The 18499-nt window shown below is 36.9% G+C and overlaps 1 protein-coding gene across 3 annotated transcripts in view; it reads left to right on the forward strand.

Moving 5' to 3' along the window:
* The window catches only part of LOC109106342 (zinc finger protein 236), a 51040-nt gene that overhangs the window by 9002 nt on the left and 23539 nt on the right, over positions 1 to 18499 (forward strand). For 2 of the 3 annotated variants that reach the window (XM_042755775.1, XM_042755776.1), the window contains exons 2-14: positions 253 to 380; positions 1288 to 1452; positions 1635 to 1813; positions 3053 to 3180; positions 3289 to 3461; positions 10607 to 10732; positions 11077 to 11247; positions 12197 to 12398; positions 12946 to 13218; positions 14498 to 14701; positions 15504 to 15636; positions 15993 to 16253; positions 17940 to 18103. In XM_042755775.1, the coding sequence (XP_042611709.1) occupies positions 253 to 380; positions 1288 to 1452; positions 1635 to 1813; positions 3053 to 3180; positions 3289 to 3461; positions 10607 to 10732; positions 11077 to 11247; positions 12197 to 12398; positions 12946 to 13218; positions 14498 to 14701; positions 15504 to 15636; positions 15993 to 16253; positions 17940 to 18103 (2307 nt within the window). The remainder of the gene's footprint in view (positions 1 to 252; positions 381 to 1287; positions 1453 to 1634; positions 1814 to 3052; positions 3181 to 3288; positions 3462 to 10606; positions 10733 to 11076; positions 11248 to 12196; positions 12399 to 12945; positions 13219 to 14497; positions 14702 to 15503; positions 15637 to 15992; positions 16254 to 17939; positions 18104 to 18499) is intronic. The other variant, XM_042755777.1, reaches the window with a different exon arrangement.

Raw genomic sequence — 18499 nt, forward strand, 5'->3', positions numbered from 1 at the left:
TAAACAAATAAAAAAGTGGAATTTTCACTGTTACAACATTCACTTGTTTAGAGATCACAGCCAGTCTCATGTGATACAGTCATAAATAGTGGAAAAAGATAGTTCCTGTTGTTTGTTTTCAGATCTGAAATGCATTATGTCTACACAGCAGAACTGATACTTGGAGAAAATCCTTATTATCTTACTCTTATCTCTGAATATATCATTCATTGTTTTGTTTTCGTTTTTTGGTTTTTGTTTTTTGCCCTGCAGATGGAGGTCAGGAAGCAAGTTCAGAAAGCCAGAAACACGTGGAAAACAAATGTAATATTTGCTCCCAGAATTTTCCCACTGAGAGTCAACTTCAGAGACACCTACGAGACCATGAGGTCAATGATAAGGCAAGAGACACAATATCAACTCACATAAGACCTGATCTGTATTGATAAGTGAATTTCATATGAAATAGGCTATCATTTAACACATGCTTTATATTAAGATGTAATGTATAAATTATAATAGACTTGCATTAAATACTTACTTAATAGCCTCATAGCCAACTAATAATCATGTGAATAATCAGTAAGATCAGCAGCTACAAGCATGCTGTGAACAATTAAAAATGTAAATCATTGTTGCTAAAAGCCTACTGCATTACTGTGACCGTGCATGTTATTCTTATATACACTTGCTCTATCTCTGAAACAATTTTACTGTTCAGCTGACCTCACCTAGGCCTAGCTATATTCCCACAGGTCCCTGAAGGGCCGCTGTCCTGAAGAGTTCAGCTCCAACCTTAATCAAACACACCTGAACCAGCTAATCAAGGTCTTACTAGGTATTTTTTGAAACTTCCAGGCAAGTGTGTTGAGGCAAGTTGGAGCCAAACTCTGCAGGACAACGGCCCTCCAGGACAGATTTTGGAGACCCCTGCTACTGTATATCCAAACATGCTTCAACCCCTTTCCTCTAACCACTTATATAAATACCACTAGTTCTGCCCTACATATTTTTCCTTCTGAAATTTCAATCGGGAATATTACTGTACTGTTTCACAGTGAAAACATATCCATTCACATCAAGAAAGACAGTTGATGGAGACAGCTGTTCATATTTACATACACATACATTTTACATACATATGACTCCCTTTTCAACCTTATACACATGCTTCTCAGTGAGCAAGCAGCTTTCTCCCCACATCTGTTACTTTAATTATTTGTTTTTTCCTGTTTTGGTAGTAATGGTAAATGTGCTTGTCAAGAACTGCTGATAACATAACTGTTCCTTACTTCTTCCTGGATGCAGCCATATCGGTGTGACCAGTGTCCTATGTCCTTTAATGTGGAATACAATCTTGGCCTTCATAAATCCACTCACACCACCAGTGATCCCAAATGCCAAGTATGCAATAAGAAGTTCTCAAGAGTGGCCAGTCTGAAGGCTCATGTCATGATACACGAAAAAGAAGAGGTCAGACAACTTTCTTTAAATCCACTGGTCATTTATTCTTTGAATGAATGAGTAATTGAATATTTGGTATATTTATCTCAACTTAAAGACAAATTAAGTTTGAACCTGTTTATCAGAAGGAAAATACTCATGTCTTTTAGTCTTTGCATTATGTCTGGCAATATTATGCTTTGTGTTGTCAGAACTTCCTGTGCTCTGAGTGTGGAGATGAATTTATTCTTCAGAGTCAGCTTTCTTTGCATCTTGAGGAACACAGGCAAGAACTCAGTGGAACAAAGTCACACACTTGCAAGACCTGCAGCAAAGAGTTCTCAACACAAAACCAGCTGAAAGAACATTTAAAAAGTCATTCCAAGATCAGGTGTGATTATATGGTGATTACTGTTGAATCAATGCTGTTGTCTTCAGCTGAAGGGTTTAGACAAAAATGAAAACCCATGTCCCATAAAAGATGGAAAGTCATACAAATTTGGAACAACATGAGGGTGAGCAAATGAAAACATGAAAGCATAGTTTTCATTTTTGCACAAACTAAACTCTTCGGGCACAGCAAATAATTTGTGCACTTGAGTGACCTTTTTTTTTTTTAAATAAGTTCATTCTTATATGAAAAAAAGCTGCAAAAATGATTAGTTTTGAATCTCAATTATGTCAAGAATAAATCAGTGACTAAAGTTTGTTTTAACAACATCCCATTTAAAACACATCATACATTTGCTGTAAATGGTTATACAGAAAAACTGGACATTATGCCAGAAATTATTGAGAATCACACACTGCTGGACATTCAAGACTAAACGAAAATAAACTCATGCAGAAACATGCCCTTCACTGATCAGAAGTGCACAACAAACACAATATACATTCTAAATTCGGCTCAGAATATTTAATGTAGAATATTAAAGGGATAATCCACCCCAAAATGAAAATTTTGTCATTAATCACTTACCCCCATGTCGTTCCAAACCCATAAAAGCTTTGTTCGTCTTCGAAACACAATTTAAGATATTTTGGATGAAAACCGGGAGGCTTGTGACTGTCCCATAGACTGCCAAATAAAATACACTGTCAAGGTCCAGAAAAGTATGAAAGACATCATCAGAATAGTCCATCTACTATTAGTGGTTCAACCGTAACATTATGAAGCGACGACAATACTTTTTGTACACGAAGAAAACAAAAATAATGACTTTATTCAACATTTTGTCACAAATGCATTGCAGAGACCTGATATTTAGATTTTGTTATTGAGATATTGATATTGAGATATTTAGCATTTTAAATATCTAGTCCAGTCGGTGATTCCAACTCCTGCCCTGTGAAGTGTTATGACTGGAAATTATATGTATATGTGTGTGTGTGTGTGTGTGTGTGTGTGTGTGTGTGTGTGTGTGTGTGTGTGTATATATATATATATATATATGTATGTATGTATGTACAGTATATATATATATTTGTTTGATTGTTTTAGTTTTTTACTATGAGCTAAATAATCAGATCAGTTTTGATTTATTTATTGTGAGTATATAAATTTGGATATATTGTATGTACTGTTTGAGTTCAGCTTTGTTGCTCATACACTGATCCTCAATTCATTTTAGCCTGTTATAACAAGTTCAAGAAATTATAAGAACATTGATCGGAGAGGATTCAGGAACATTTGTCATCACTGTGGGAAGACGTTTAAAAAACCCAGTCAGCTTGTTAGACATATTCGCATTCACACAGGTAAACCCAAATACACATTTTTTTATACTTAAAGAGGCAACACTAATATTTATATTTTCATGAACCTGTGCTGTTGCCTGTTTGAAAGTGTATTTTGTGTGCTTACAGGTGAGAGGCCATATAAATGCACTCACTGTGGAAAGGCCTTCAACCAAAAGGTGGTGCTGCAGACACACATGGTGCGACACACAGGAGAGAAACCTCACATGTGCTTGCTTTGTCCTGCCTCTTTCTCCCAAAAAGGAAACCTTCATTCGCATGTTCAGCGAGTTCACTCTCAGGTAACACCCTCTGCATTACCTGTCCTGTGTTCATCGGATTGTCTTTGTAACACACATTGTATGTGTGTGTGGGTAGAGAGTACTTATAATCAACTGTCATTCAAATTAACAATCAAATAACAGTTATGGAGAAAAAAATATGGAGAACTCTAAATATCATGTCTTCATAGTAGGGTTGCAGTGATACTTGTATTAATAAGGATAAAGGGCTTTCTACCATATATATATATATATATATATATATATATGTATATGTGTGTGTTTATGTAATTTTTATTTTTTTTTTTATGAAAATGGCAACATCGTATTATATAGTATGTGTTTATATGTGCTTAATTTTCTCTGGGGAAACAGCTGTGGTGTGATGAGGGGTGGACGCAGTGAATTACATTTGGAACTGATTGCTCCACCATGATATTTTGTAAACTGTATTTATGACAAAGAACTGCACATATGATATTATAACAATCTATTGATAAACACACACCTTGTCCTCTGTTTCTCGCTCTGTGCCGCTGCGGTCCGGATTGAAGAACGGGCTGAAAGACAGATAGGAGCCGATCGAAGTCTGCCGCCTTTTCATATGAAATTTAGAGGGGACCGGACGATAACAAATTTGTGTACATTTTATGTAATCTCAAAATTTTAGTGGGGCTGAGTGGTCATTTTAGGGGGGCTATAGCTCCCCTAAAAATGGCCTAGCGACGCCCATGCTTTCTACACACAACACAATAATACAAAATTATTACATTAATAATAAACATTACACAATAAAAAACATTGGAGCAGCACAACGTTTATAGCATTAGTAGTAACTCTAAAGGAAAAAAAATACCTTTGTTGTTCATTTCCTTTAGTTACTTGCTTCTTTCTTCTATCGTTCTGTCTTTCTATTACCATGATAAATCCATTTGGAGCTGTAGTCCCACCCAGTTACAGTGCTGACTGAAAGCAGACACACTCATACATATCATACTAACCAATAAACTTAAGCAATTAAATTATTAACAGAGATTAATCAGTAGGTTTGCTTGTACTGGGTATAATATTGGAGCAATCAGCTGTAAAGAAAGTGTCACTTCTGATAAAGACACTCCCCTTGCTCCAAATTAAACCAGTCAAAAGAATTTGCAGTGAAATAATTTTAGACAAAATTGTGTAACTTTTGCGGATTATTTATGATATTTATTTTATATTAATTACATATTTAAATTAATTTGCAAGCATCAGTGAAAAACTCAAGTACTGCAGCGCTGCCATCACCCTGTGGCTTTAGGAAAACAAACACACCTCATGCTGCCAGTTAGTGATGCTGAGACCATAACTCACATTACCCAAATCCATGTGATCAGTTTGAAATGGCTAACCAAGTGTACTCCCAGACTAGGCATGGGCTGGTATGAGATTTTGACGGTATGATAACCTTAAGCAAATCATGTTATCACAGTATTGTGGTTACAGATCTAAAATGTGTTATTTTTTTTTTACTTTTTTTTTTTTTTTTTCACTGAACAAAATCTATTTGATTTTATGCAACAAGAATATTTGGAACAGTAATATTTATTTCTTTTTTCTTTGTTTTGTTTCTCAAATATTTGCTGAATTGTGGGCTGTCCTCCATTTTGATGTGGATGGTTGTTTGCTGCTAGAGCTACTGCTGCACTAAAAATAAAAACAAAATAAAGACGGACATGTTAATTTAACCTAAATCTGTAATTAGAGTTTTCACAGTACAGTATTTTACAATTACAGTACTGTTGCAAAAATGTGTTTTGATTGTATGTCATTTCAAATAATATTATTAGATTATATAATTTAATAATAACCAAATTTGAAGCAAAAAAAAGAATGTTCTGACTAGCTTTGTGAAATTATGCTACTAAAAACATACCTATACGAAACAAAAACAGTACACAGACTGAATAAGAGTGCAGATTCACTCTCTGACAGCAGGTGTCACTTATGGAACAGCAGCAACATGTTTTCTTTGGCTACCACTGTAATTAAAGCTCTGTGCTGAAACACATTTATATAAACCTTGATTTTCTTCCAATATTTTGTGCATCACAAACAATGAGCTTGCGCTGCCTGCTACAGTATTTTCTCTCTGTGATCTTCAGCCTCTCTGGCTTTTATTAACGGCCATTTACAAACTTCATGCTATTTTCCACACAAATGACATTTTGGAAAATGATTGCTATGCAGTTTTGTGCAAGTACACAACAGAGATCGGCTGAAATAAAACAAAACAGAGTGGGGTTTCAGTCTACAGCTGGCTGGCAGGAGGCGCCACTGACAGGTCACGTGACCTGCCACTATCCACAGACACACAAAGATTATAGAATACTTTAGTCTTAAAGGGACTTTAGGTGGGTCAGCTGGCCTGCCACTCCAGCTAGTTAGGCAACTACTGATTGAAGACTGATTTACATATTTAGAAGTCCTTTATTTTTGTATTTTATTTTTTTTTATTTGTACTTCTTTTTTTCTTTTTTTTTTCGTAAATTACTTTGAATAAATGAATATATTTATTTGCAATCATGTCCTCCTATATGTTATGAATCCAGTCCCTGCCATTCCTCCCACTCACCACCAGAGGTATCCTGGATATCCAGAGGACTCCATTTCCCACTGTCCCCGTTCTAGAAATAATTAGACACACCTGTTTTTCATCAGTGGACTATAAACACTCTTATTGTGAAGTCTTTTTCGGATATTACTGAGCGTTATTCATGTGTTTTCTTGTTCTTGCCAGTGTTTTTGATCTTGGACAGTTTTCTTGTGTTTTTTTGATCATTTGCTGCCTGCCTTAACCTTGGCCTGTTTTTGTGGATTACCCCTTTGTCTTGCCCTGGATACTGTTGTTTGCTGGTGTTTGAACTTGTCATTGTAATGGTCGTCTGTAACAGAAGACTTTGCAACACCCGGACCCAGTGGCTTTATTCAGTGATCCAGGCCAATTATGGACCCAGCATTCAGGTTAGTTCACATCCATCAGTGAACGCGTTCCCTCGAGGACCACATCCAGTACTTTCTAAACATTTCATATCACTCTGATCTCCTGGACTATGCTCTCATTGATTTTTTTTCTTTTCTGTTTTGAACTGAATGAACCGCTTAAGTCAAAACTCATTTGAGATGGACCTCGAGGGTCTCTTTGTGAATTTTTGGATTATGTGCTTTTGTTAATTGGTTACCCATTCACTGTGGGAGAAACGGTGGGGGCCAACACTGTCAAGCTCCAGCACATGCAGAGCTTGGCCCATATTGGGTTATTAGTCTGGTTATCTCAAGCCCCATACTCACAGTGCTCCCAAGCCCAGTGGCTGCCACACCAGAGCCTCTTCACATCACGGCTGCTGTTTCAGAGCCTCTTCACATCACGGCTGCTGTTTCAGAGCCTCTTCACATCATGGCTGCTGCTCCAGAGACTCATCTTGTCATGAAATGGCCACCACTCCAGAGCCTTGTCATGACATGGCTGCCACGCTGGTTTTTTGGATCTCTGTTATGAATCTGGTCCTTGCCATTCTTCCTGCTCACCCCCCGGAGGTCTCCATCTCTGCATCCTCCCGGACTGCACACAAACACACTTACATTGCAAAGTCTTGTTTTGCTTTTGCAGACATTACTGAGCATTATTCCCGTGTTTTCAGTCTTGTTCTTGTTTTTGCCTTGCCAGTGTTATTGATCTTGGACAGTTTTCTTGTGTTTTTTGATCATTTGCTGTAGTCTAATGGTCATGATCCCTACTGGTTGTTTATTGGCGCTTGCACTTATGGCTCAATCAAACTTTCACGTGTTCTCTTCCACTGTCTCTACAAGGAAATATACTATCTAATGATTATTTTACATTTTTATGTCTAGTCTTTTAAATTGTCTATATTTTAGGGAAGGTTTATCAGAAAGTGTTCAAATGGCTGTGATCCCGACTGATGGATTACTGCCGCTTTAGTGCAGCCAGTCACTTTCAGCTCCGAATTTAACACGTTTCATATGACTTCATAAAACGTTGTGTAAAAGAATAAAGTATATAAATGAACAGATGTACAATAAAAAATATATATATTATTCCCAGAGCTAAAATGGAAAGGAGAGCAGAACACATAAATCTGCCATATAAATCAGTGGTTTCTGACAGTGTACTGCCAGCCGCCAGGCACCCAGCCACAGGCACTCACGTTACCTGCCAGAATAAGACTGCCAGCCGCTACCAACCACCAATCATGTGACATACTAGTGGCTGGTGCTGCCACCCAGTTAGGGATTGAACCCCTAATGACAAAAACATGACCAGTTGCCAGTCGTGTAAACTCCAGGGGTTCACCACCTTTGGCCATCTTACACACTGCTCGCATCAACAGGAGGGGTCGTGTTACTCTCTATGCTGCACTCAACCTGAGGGATTCCTACACTTTCCATATTTGTTGAGACGTAAAAAACAGTGCATACTGCAGGAACGGTATGACGGAAGATTGTAGTGGTTTTGAAACAGTGAAATTTTCAAATCGCGGTATACCTTAAAAATATAATTGGTGCATCCCTATTCCAGACGTGTTCAAGAACCTGTAAATGCCTTGGTGAAAGACATTCTACAGCAAGAACTGGCAAATCTGGTGCAGTCCATGAGGATGAGATGCACTGTAGTACTTAAAGCAGCTGGTGGATACTGACTGCTACTGTTATATATACTTGGAACAATATTTAAACAAATTAAATGAATTAAGTGAATATATAGTTGGGTGAAATCAATGGCAGTACTTTCTTACTCACTTTAATATATACATTTTTAAGTTAATTAATTTCTAATATTTATAAGTATTGTCCTCATTTGTAAGTCTCTTTCAATAAAAGCGTCTGCTAAATGACTAAATGTCAATGTAAATGTAAAAAAGCATTCAAGGGTGTCAGCAAAAGTACAGATGCAATTTTATTGTACAGTTGCTTAAATGTCAGATTTATTTTTTCACCATATCAGAGCACTTGCAGCACTCCAGGCATACACCTCTGTATGCAATTTAGCACATTTTAAAGTTAAATGCATCAATCTGGTGCACTTTGAGAGTTCAAAATTAGTTCCAACCCATTTTTAGTGTCCAAATTGAACAGCGTAAAAAGTCTTTGAAGTAAAATCAAAGTGAACTCAGTTGTAATAATTTCCCCAAGTTTGTTTTTCTCAGTATTTTCACCATCTAACGCTGACAAACATCCAAACAGGACAGCAACAAGCACAACTGTCTAGTGCATTTTTGATTAAAAAAAAACTATTATAAAAAGTGCAATATACAACTGAAAAAGTGCCTTAGTTCTTATACACAACAATAGATACCATATGAAACATACTGTATCTAACCTAATTTTGTCTTAATTTCAATATGCATAACCTTATTGTAAATTTATTATTCAAGGATGAATTGCCCGAGAAACCAGTGTAAGTATTATATTTCATGCTTCCTGATAGTGGCACCCTGTAGGGGTAGGCGCTATACTGGTATGAAAGTGACTACGGTATTATGTTGTTCCATGATATGGATTTTGCTATACCATGGATTCCCTTATATAAAAAAGTGACGTGACATACAGCCAAGTATGGTGACCCATACTGAGAATTCGTGCTCTGCATTTAACCCATTTAAAGTGCACACACACCCAGAGCAGTGGGCAGCCATTTATGCTGCAGCGCCCGCGGAGGAGTTGGGGGTTCGGTGCCTTGCTCAAGGGCACCTTAGTTGTGGTATTGCCAGCCCTAGATTCGAAGCCACAACCTTAGGGTTAGGAGTCAAACTCTCTAACCATTATGCCACGACTTCCCCTATATATTCATGAATTTAAATTTTGCACTTATATAGTTTTGTTCAATTTGCTACGCTTTGCAAATTTTAACACAAATGACGATAAAGAGTCGAGACTGAACGTTTTTGTCCTCTGTGTGCAACACCATACTACACAGACATTAGTAATCAAACACATAGAGCATTGTAACAGACCAAATTAATAGAGCGCAAATCGCCTACTCCAGTGGTTCCCATCCCAAAACTATAATTGGGATAATTTTAGCAAAATAAACCTCTGCAGGATGTTAAAACTATACTGCGTAATTTTCCCACTTATCATTAGGCCACTTGCCTAAGTAAATAATTGAGCCCAAAATATTAATTTAACATTTTAATTACCTCAACATAACTCGCAGTACCCACGTGAGCGCTGTGGTTGTGGTTGTATCAATAACAGACCACTGGATGGCGCGACTGAAGAATCAGAGTTGTATTGCAGGGAGCCATGTAGAGACATAAATTAAAGATGCATGGTTCTGCTCTAAGCGTCTACACCAGATTGGACAAAAGCAAATAGTTATATTTCTGCTGTGGATGCGGTGCAGCATGACACGACAATTGCATGACAGTAAACTGATGCCCCGTTCTATTTCTGATGAACTACAGCGCTCTGACACAAAGAACAATTTCAGATATCTAAGAGAATCAAGAAAAAAAATAAAAAATATTAAGCAGCACAAATGTTTACAACATTGATGACTTCAGGTCTATGTCCAGTCCCTCACTTTTTCTAGTTATATAAGATTAAAATATTTTGCCTGTATTTTTTTTTTTTCATATCGCAATATAATATCGATATCGCCTGGACAGTGTAAAATATTGCGATATGAATGTTAGCTCATAACGCCCACCCCTAGCACCCAGTTCTCTTTTGAAGAAAGGAAAAAAGAGAGAAGAAAGAAAGTCAGAAAAGAGAGAGAACAAAAAGTCAGAGTGTGAGAGAAAAAAAAATCTTAGGACTAGGTCTCAGGATGAATCTAAGAGACTACACCCCTCCTCCCCCCCACAATTTGATTTTTTTCAAACCAGTAACGGTTTCATCCCTATTTATTAGAAATCACCTGTCAGCAAAATTATGAGAATGTGAAAATAATCCATAACTGGTGTCTGTTGTGTTCCCACATGGAATAAGATAATACTGTGGTGGGTTGCCAGAGTCTAGGTAATTATTGGGAGATAGTGTTGCAATAATTACAGTGTTGGTTAATTTTAAATTGCCAAAATAATACTGTTGAATAGCTTGAAAATATTCAGAATATCTCCCTATTTCTGGAGTAGGTGCTCTTGTTAATGAAAAATCTCTGTTTTTAGGCAACTGATGTTCCACTCTTCCCATGTATGGACTGTAGCTGTGTCTATAAAAAGCTTGGCAGTCTCAATGCTCACATCAGCAAAATGCACATATCAGTAATGGAAGTTGAGGAGCCAGCAACACAGGTGATTTCACTCTGTGCAGTCTGTCTGAGATAAACTCATCGTACAGCTCACGTCCAGTAAAGAGGATACTCCACCCGAAAATGAAAATATTCTCATCCTTTACTCACCCTCATGCCGCCCAAGATGTATTTGACTTTGTTTGTTGTTTGGAGGGTGAGTAAATGATGAGCGAATTTTTATTTTGAGGGTGGAATATTATTATATCCCCTTGACCTTGATCCAGAGGAATACAATGTTAACCCAGGGTTAAACGTAGTGTGAAAAGCCTTTTGTTCACAGTCATCCTTACATAAGCAGCTTACCTGTAAAGTATGATTCTGTTTGTGTTTGTTTTTTGTTTTCAGAAAGGAAATGCAAGGGTTGATCAGGGTGCAGTGGGGTCAGAAGGGGCAGAGGGTGTAACAGATGTGATCCAACAGCTGCTGGAGCTGTCTGACAATGTGACGGCAGACGGTGCTCAAGCACCTCCCCCTGGGCAGGCCATAGGCACGGCCATCAACCAGGACATCCTACAGGTAACCAAGATCTATTTCAGTGAAAGAGTAAAGGAAGCATGAAACCTACTCAAGAGGGCATTTTAAATGACTGTATATGAAGCCACTACCTGGTTGAAGCAGGTGCAAGATGTCGGTTGATGTCATTAGATAGCATAAAATTCTCTGGCCTGATTCCAAGTGTTCCTGTACTCTGCACAATACATGCACATACCTCCAGTGCACATCGTATTCACTGATATTTCCTCTTTTTTTGTATCTTTAAAGATTCCAAGCTAAGGTGCTTTATGCATGCAGGTTAGAAATGTGTTCTGTTCAGATCAAAGTCTGATATTAGTTTCGTTTAAAAAGAAAAGTGAACAAGTCTATTGAATTTGAATAAGAAATCAGACCTTTTTCCTTTTTTTTTTTTTTTTTCCACAAACCAAAATTATTTTCCCTCTTTTTTGAAGAAAGGGTATCAGAGCAAAATTAAATGGTTAACTGGTTTTCAGATTTTTACTCAAGAACAACTAAAACTGAGTTTGTTCCAGTGTTCTGCTATGTTCTGCAAAAAACAGTAAGCGCAACGCCCTGCGTTCCCTCTGATAATAGAAGAATTTACTTTCTGTCTCTGCTGGTGCCTTTATTGCAACATCAGCACATTCGATTGGGGTTGGGTAAGCACCCCGTGTTAATAATTTTTGGAGCACTGTTTTTACAGTTCAGTAGTTTAAATGCCATCAGTTTAGGTTTGTTTATAATTATAAGTATATAATTTATTAAAATGGCTAATAATTTATAAATAAATGAAGGCTAAAATCATTGTAGAAAATGGTCTTCTATTTATAAATTATGACAGTTTTTGATGTAAAATCCTATTCAAATTATAAGTGCACCTCAGGAAACAGTATAAAATAAATTAAAATGCAGTTTATGACCCCTTTAACCCCTTTAACATTTGCTCTAATGAAATTTGATGTTTCCGCAGCAAGCTCTGGAGAACAGTGGACTGACTGAGATTCCAGTTCAGCCTGAAACTCAGAGCAGCTCAGAAAAACTTCAGCCAGACACAGCTGCCCCGACTGCCACTTCAACAAATGATGGACCAGTCCCCTCAAAAATACTTATTACTGACACTGTTGTAAAAAAGGAGAAAAGAAGCATCATCAAAAAGCCTCCACAGATGCTAGGTATGCTTCAAGGCCTGGAACACTTTGTTTAATTATCCTCTACTAAATGGTTAAATGAGAGTTGCCACAGCTTGATCTGAAAAGTTAAAATAGGATGGTTCCCATTTAATCCAAAATTTGCTGCAAAGTTGTTTATAGGGCACTGTAAATTGTGAAAGTTTAGAGTGCACAAATATAAAAAAAAAATTAACAGTGAATCCAGATAAGTTTCAGTAGGATTTCAGTAAAATAAAACATTCAGATTTTAGTTTTTTTTTTTTTTTTTTTTAAGTGTTTGTTTTATTTTTCATATCTTTTTAGATAACTGGTATCAATCTCAGGCAGGTTTTTTTTAAGTTACCTGTAACGGTTATCTGTAACCTGTAATAGTTACCAAAAAAGATTCAGAAGCACCATTTAAATATCTTAGAATTATTTCATGTTGATATTCTCTCTGACATACAGACCCATACTGGAGGCACTTGATAATGTGGTCTCAGACTTTAGGATCCACCTCCATTAGTATTCACAATTATATAGCAGATAAGATATTTGTGTTTGTTTTTAGGCACCATCAGGCAGGAGAATGGTGTGAGGTGGCACGGCTGTCCATACTGCTCCAAAGAGTTCAAAAAGCCCAGCGATCTGGTCCGTCATATCCGTATTCACACTCATGAAAAACCCTACAAGTGCAAGCAGTGCTTCCGTGCCTTTGCAGTCAAGAGCACCCTGACTGCCCACATGAAGATCCACACAGGCATTAAAGCTTTCGAGTGTCAGTACTGCATGAAACGGTTCTCCACATCTGGGAGCATGAAGGTCCATCAGCGTCTCCACACTGGTAAGAACATCACTCTTTCTGTTGCATGCATATACTTTGTCCAAGAGTTCCTAGATCAGGGGTGTCCAGTCCTTCACTGTGTTGCAGAGTTTACCTCTACTACACCTAAACTGTTTCTCAATACCAAGTACGCAAAATTCAAACTTGGCGAGTTCGACTCAGGAGTGCGAAATCCTGAGGAAGGGAGGACACAAGTCTGGTAATCCGTACTTGATAACGTAACTCAGCTCGCTTTGGCTACTCCGGTTATCCTCACTATATGTATATTAACAATAAGACGAAATATGATATCAAAAACCACTGCCTCTTTTCATTTTAATTTAAACATATTATTAGCCACAAAAGTGTAATTCAGGCAACGCGTACATATTTTGGTTACCTTCACTGTATGTATACTTAACAAAACAAAATATAAAACACAACCCTCTTTTCATTTTCATTTTAAAAATATATACATATTAATATGTGGTTCAGGCAATATGTGCATATATACTCTGATTATCTTCACTGTATGTATGTGTATAATAAAATGAAATATGACAAAGAACAACTCTGCCTCTTTTTGTTAAATGTCAGTTTTAATGAACAATAATAGCCAGTATTATAAAAGTATAAGAGGCTTATATAATAGGAAATAAAGACAAAAGCATACAATTCAGTCAAACATATGCTGTAAAATCAGCGCTCTGCAGTACTGTGGTAAAGTTAAATAAATATATAAAGTTATGAAACATATGAAAAAAATAGATTCATGAGACCAAAGATTGCCTGTTAGATATAAAACAAATTATATCTCATGTTTAACCACTACAGAGACATCAGAGGTGAGGCCGCTCTCAGTGGGATACATGAGCACTGAGCACCCGGTGTTCGCCTGGAGCTCACATCTCCGAAGCAAATTTTCAAATAGATTCTATCTTCATAAATAAACCATAGATTTGAGTTTTAAACAACTACATTCTCGCCTGAAAACTCTTAAAACTACATTTCATGACACAATAACAGTAATATTTTGAAAATTATGCGTTTTTTTTTCCACATTTTGCATTTTGACAGTCTTGACATTTCCGAAATTGCCCAAATGCAACAGTAGGGTTAATGGGGGAAAATGGCTTTACAAAGAGAAAATGAAACATGGTATCTAACACTTCCTCAACAGGTGCCAGATCAAGATGTGAAAACAAATGAAGGAGTAAATCTGCACAGTCTTTCATTTGCAAAAAAAAAAAATTATATATATATATATACACACTTGACATGTTTATCTGCCTCTCTTTAGGTTTACGGCCGTTCCCTTGTCCTCACTGCGAGAAGTTCTTCCGTACATCGGGCCACAGGAAAACCCATGTCACCTCACACTTTAAGAGTATACACCATAAAAAACACAAATACCCTCGAAAAACTCACAAAACCAGAATGTCCAGGAGCAATCTGCCTTTGCCCGATATACCGCTCCAGGAGCCAATACTCATCACAGAAATGGGTACGGAAGATCATCAACAAAGTGTTTCCATTCATCTTTACAGTACAACAGGACCTGAGCTTGTAGTTCCGCACATACCATATAATTCTATTCAGTCTAAATCAGGGTCAGAAATTAACCAAGCTCAGGGGAAAAAAATGCTTGAAATGTTGGGGGCAAAAATCCCTGAAGAGAATCTCTAAATTTTTTTCAAACCTTTGGCATACAGTATTTCTTTATATTCCATTCTAAAAGTTTTTAAGTTTAGTTTGTTTGAAATAATTATTATTAAGGAAAGGCATGTTGTGTGTTTTATATAGTTAGAAAAGAAACAAAAACAGCACCTAGAAATCCATTCCAAGTAAATATTTCCCTCTCTGACACTGATATAAACAATGCTGTGCCTCTTTCAACTCATTTTTGACTTAAACACTTTTTGTTCTACATTTTTATAATTTTTGTTAGCTACTGACAACTGCGAAATGCATTAATTAAAAAACAATGTTTTACAGGTTTGTGATTGTGACTGAAACACTCTGATTTTGATTGAATATTCACTGTTATCCATAGGTAGACTGAATATTCTTAATATTCTCAGAATATTCTGATATTCTTAGAAATATATTAGATTTCTCTACTATAACACAGCTTAAAACTTTCAACTATCTGAACAGTCCTGTAGTTACTATGGTTGTTAAAATAGCCATGTGCACCACATAACACGGACTGGTGATTGAAGTATCATTAATCTAATGTCAATGTTTTTTGTTTGTGTTTTAATTTCATTTATTTATTTATTTTTACATTGTCCTTATCACTGCAGGGCTCCTGCAGAACCAGAACTCACGGGCCGCCCTGCAGCAGTATTTGGACATCGTGGAGAATGAGCGCCCGTATAAATGTGGATTCTGCAGCAAAGCGTACAAGAAGTCAAGCCACCTTAAGCAGCACATCAGGTCCAAATTTTGCACAGTTAGAAATAAGCATATTTATGAAAAGGGAATTCTGTGGAGTACAAACAAGTGGGAATCATCAGAACTTTTGTCATATAAACCCTATTTACCTTGAAAAAATGTGAAAATGCAATCACGCTGGTTCAGATGTAAATTCAATAACCGCTGATGGCATGCTGTTTGCACACTGGCTTGCCAAAATGTCAAAAACATGATGCTGTACATTCAGTAGCACCTCCACAAGTACTGCTCTAACAACAGAGCAAATAGATGTAGTTAGTGGCGACGAGATGAACTTAAAATTGTTCTGTTGAAGTGTTTTGATGGCTAATGTGGGAGTATTTTCATGTGTTTTGCAGGTCACATACAGGGGAGCGGCCGTATAAGTGCCTGCAGTGCAGTAAGGGCTTTGCTTCATCTGGCGTACTGAAAGCTCATATCCGCACACACTCTGGCCTCAAAGCCTTCAAGTGCCTGCTGTGTGACACCACCTTCACCACCAGCGGGAGCCTGCGACGCCACATGACTACCCACAGCGACATACGGCCCTACATGTGTCCCTACTGCCAGAAAACCTTCAAATCCTCCCCCAACTGCAGAAAGCACATGAAAACACACAGGTGAGTTGTCATGTCTGGCACATGTTTATTAAAGGGATAGTTCACCCAAAAACGAAAATTCTGTCATCGTTTACTATGCATTAGTGGTCGACCGATATATCGGCAGATATTTGGCATTTTGCAAATATCGGCATCGGCAGATAAGGTTTTCTGCTTGGCTGATGTGTTCGAGGCGGGACTTTTATTTTGACGGCGCTGAGAAAGGCAGCGCCTGAATACACAGTGCTCACATTCTCCCTCTTGTTCGCCGTCATCGTTAACAGTTCTGTCTAATACGGATAGAAGTCTGTCTAATAATCAGATAGAACGGTTAAACAAAGGAATTAATATATAAAAAGTATTATAATGATTGCTTTTATATTATTAGTAATAGAAAGGCAAACATTATAATACTTTCTTGTTTGCCATCAGCATTAAGCAAATACGCATTTATATCATTTAAACAACTCTTTGAATGACTAATGAACATTAAATATCACAAACCTTGCAAACTTAGATGAATCCATCATGATTTTAACCAGCATGATCGCGTGTCCTCTGTGTGACGGTCGGTCCGTGTTAATTGAATACTTTAAACTTTAAACTCGTAATTATATTTTTATTAAATATTTATTTATTTGTGAAAAATACTTTGTCATATAAAGTATAAGTATGTTTATTTGACACATTAATTTTTTTAATCCATTGTCAAATTATTTAAAATTTCTTAAATATTAATTTAAAAAAAATTCAAATTATATCGGCTATCTGCCCCCCTGCTTTCCAAGATATCGGCCTCAGCTGTCAAAAAAACTATATCGGTTGACCACTACTATACATCAAGTTGTTTCAAACCTGTATGAACTTATGAATTTCTTCTGCTGAACACAAAAGAAGATATTGGTAACCAAACAGTTGCTGGTAGCCATTGACTGTGAGGAGAAAAATAATACTATGGATGTCAATGGGAACGGTAAACTGTTTGGCTACCTATAAGAAGAAGAAAGAAATTCATACAAGTTTGGAACAACCTGAGGTTGATTAAATGGTAGCAGAATTTTCATTTTTGGGTGAACTATTCCTTTAATGAACAATCTGAAACCTGTCCATCATGGAAAGCTGTCTTTATTGGATGGGATTGTAGGTCATTCTGAAGATATGCACATAAATATGAGCAGTAGTTTATCTGTTTTTAGCTGTAAATACAGCACAGATCACATCAACACAAACACGCTTGTGTACAGTGTGGTACAATTTAAGTTAAACTTGTTAAACATGTTTTACAAATTTTAAAAGTCATACCCAAAGCATCTTATAATTTTTCTCTCTTTTTTTATATGATGTGTGTTTTATTTATTATCACTTATTAATTATCATTTATTATTATCAATAATTTTCTATAAGATCCTTTCATGTTCTATGTCAGTTTCATACTGTAGTGTCATCCATTATTAGTAGGGCTGGGCAATATGTCAGAATATTTCAGATTATTTTCATCCTTGCAATATTTGAACAACATTTTAGCCTTAATAATAGATTATTTTATCAGTAATAACACTAAACATAAATGAAGACCAAATTCTCTGAGCTTCTTCCCAGCATCACTTACATGCAATGAATGATATAAAAATGATAAAGTGTGTTATGCTGTGATATCTGTAGGGCAGCGATTTTTATAGTCATTTTGTATTTGTTGTTTGTTCTCAGGTATGAGCTGGCACAACAGCTGCAACAGCAGCAGAGCTCAAATGACATGCAGCCGTCCACAGCTGTGGTTGGCACAGGGACCCAGAGCATGCTTGAGGTGGTGGGAGATGGCCAACAGGTGACACTGCCGACTGCACTGGGGGAAGATGCTCTGCAAGAAACAGGTGAGAGGGACACAAGATCTTTTCTCTAACAGATTTTTTTTTTCTTACAAAACAACTGATCTGGGACACTGACACTGAGAGGCTAGTGAGACTGGAGGTCATGTTTGTTTCAGGGGTGCTCTGTCCGAATAGCTGAGGGAGGCCATGCCTCCTCCAAAAATGAATAAGAAAATAATTCACAGTAAAAAATGTTTATCAGTTCTAGTGCAAGACACAATATACTCTTCGGTTCTACCACCACTCATTTACTATTACAATTATTTGCATTGTGAAATGTGCTTATGTGTATTGATTAATCCACACTAGAATATGAATTCACCATCATCATCATATCCTCTGAGCATTAAATTACTTTTTATTTAACACAATCAACCAAAACATTTAAATAAATAAATA

Source organism: Cyprinus carpio, unplaced genomic scaffold (genome assembly GCF_018340385.1).
Source record: "Cyprinus carpio isolate SPL01 unplaced genomic scaffold, ASM1834038v1 S000006746, whole genome shotgun sequence".
Lineage (NCBI taxonomy): Eukaryota > Metazoa > Chordata > Actinopteri > Cypriniformes > Cyprinidae > Cyprinus > Cyprinus carpio.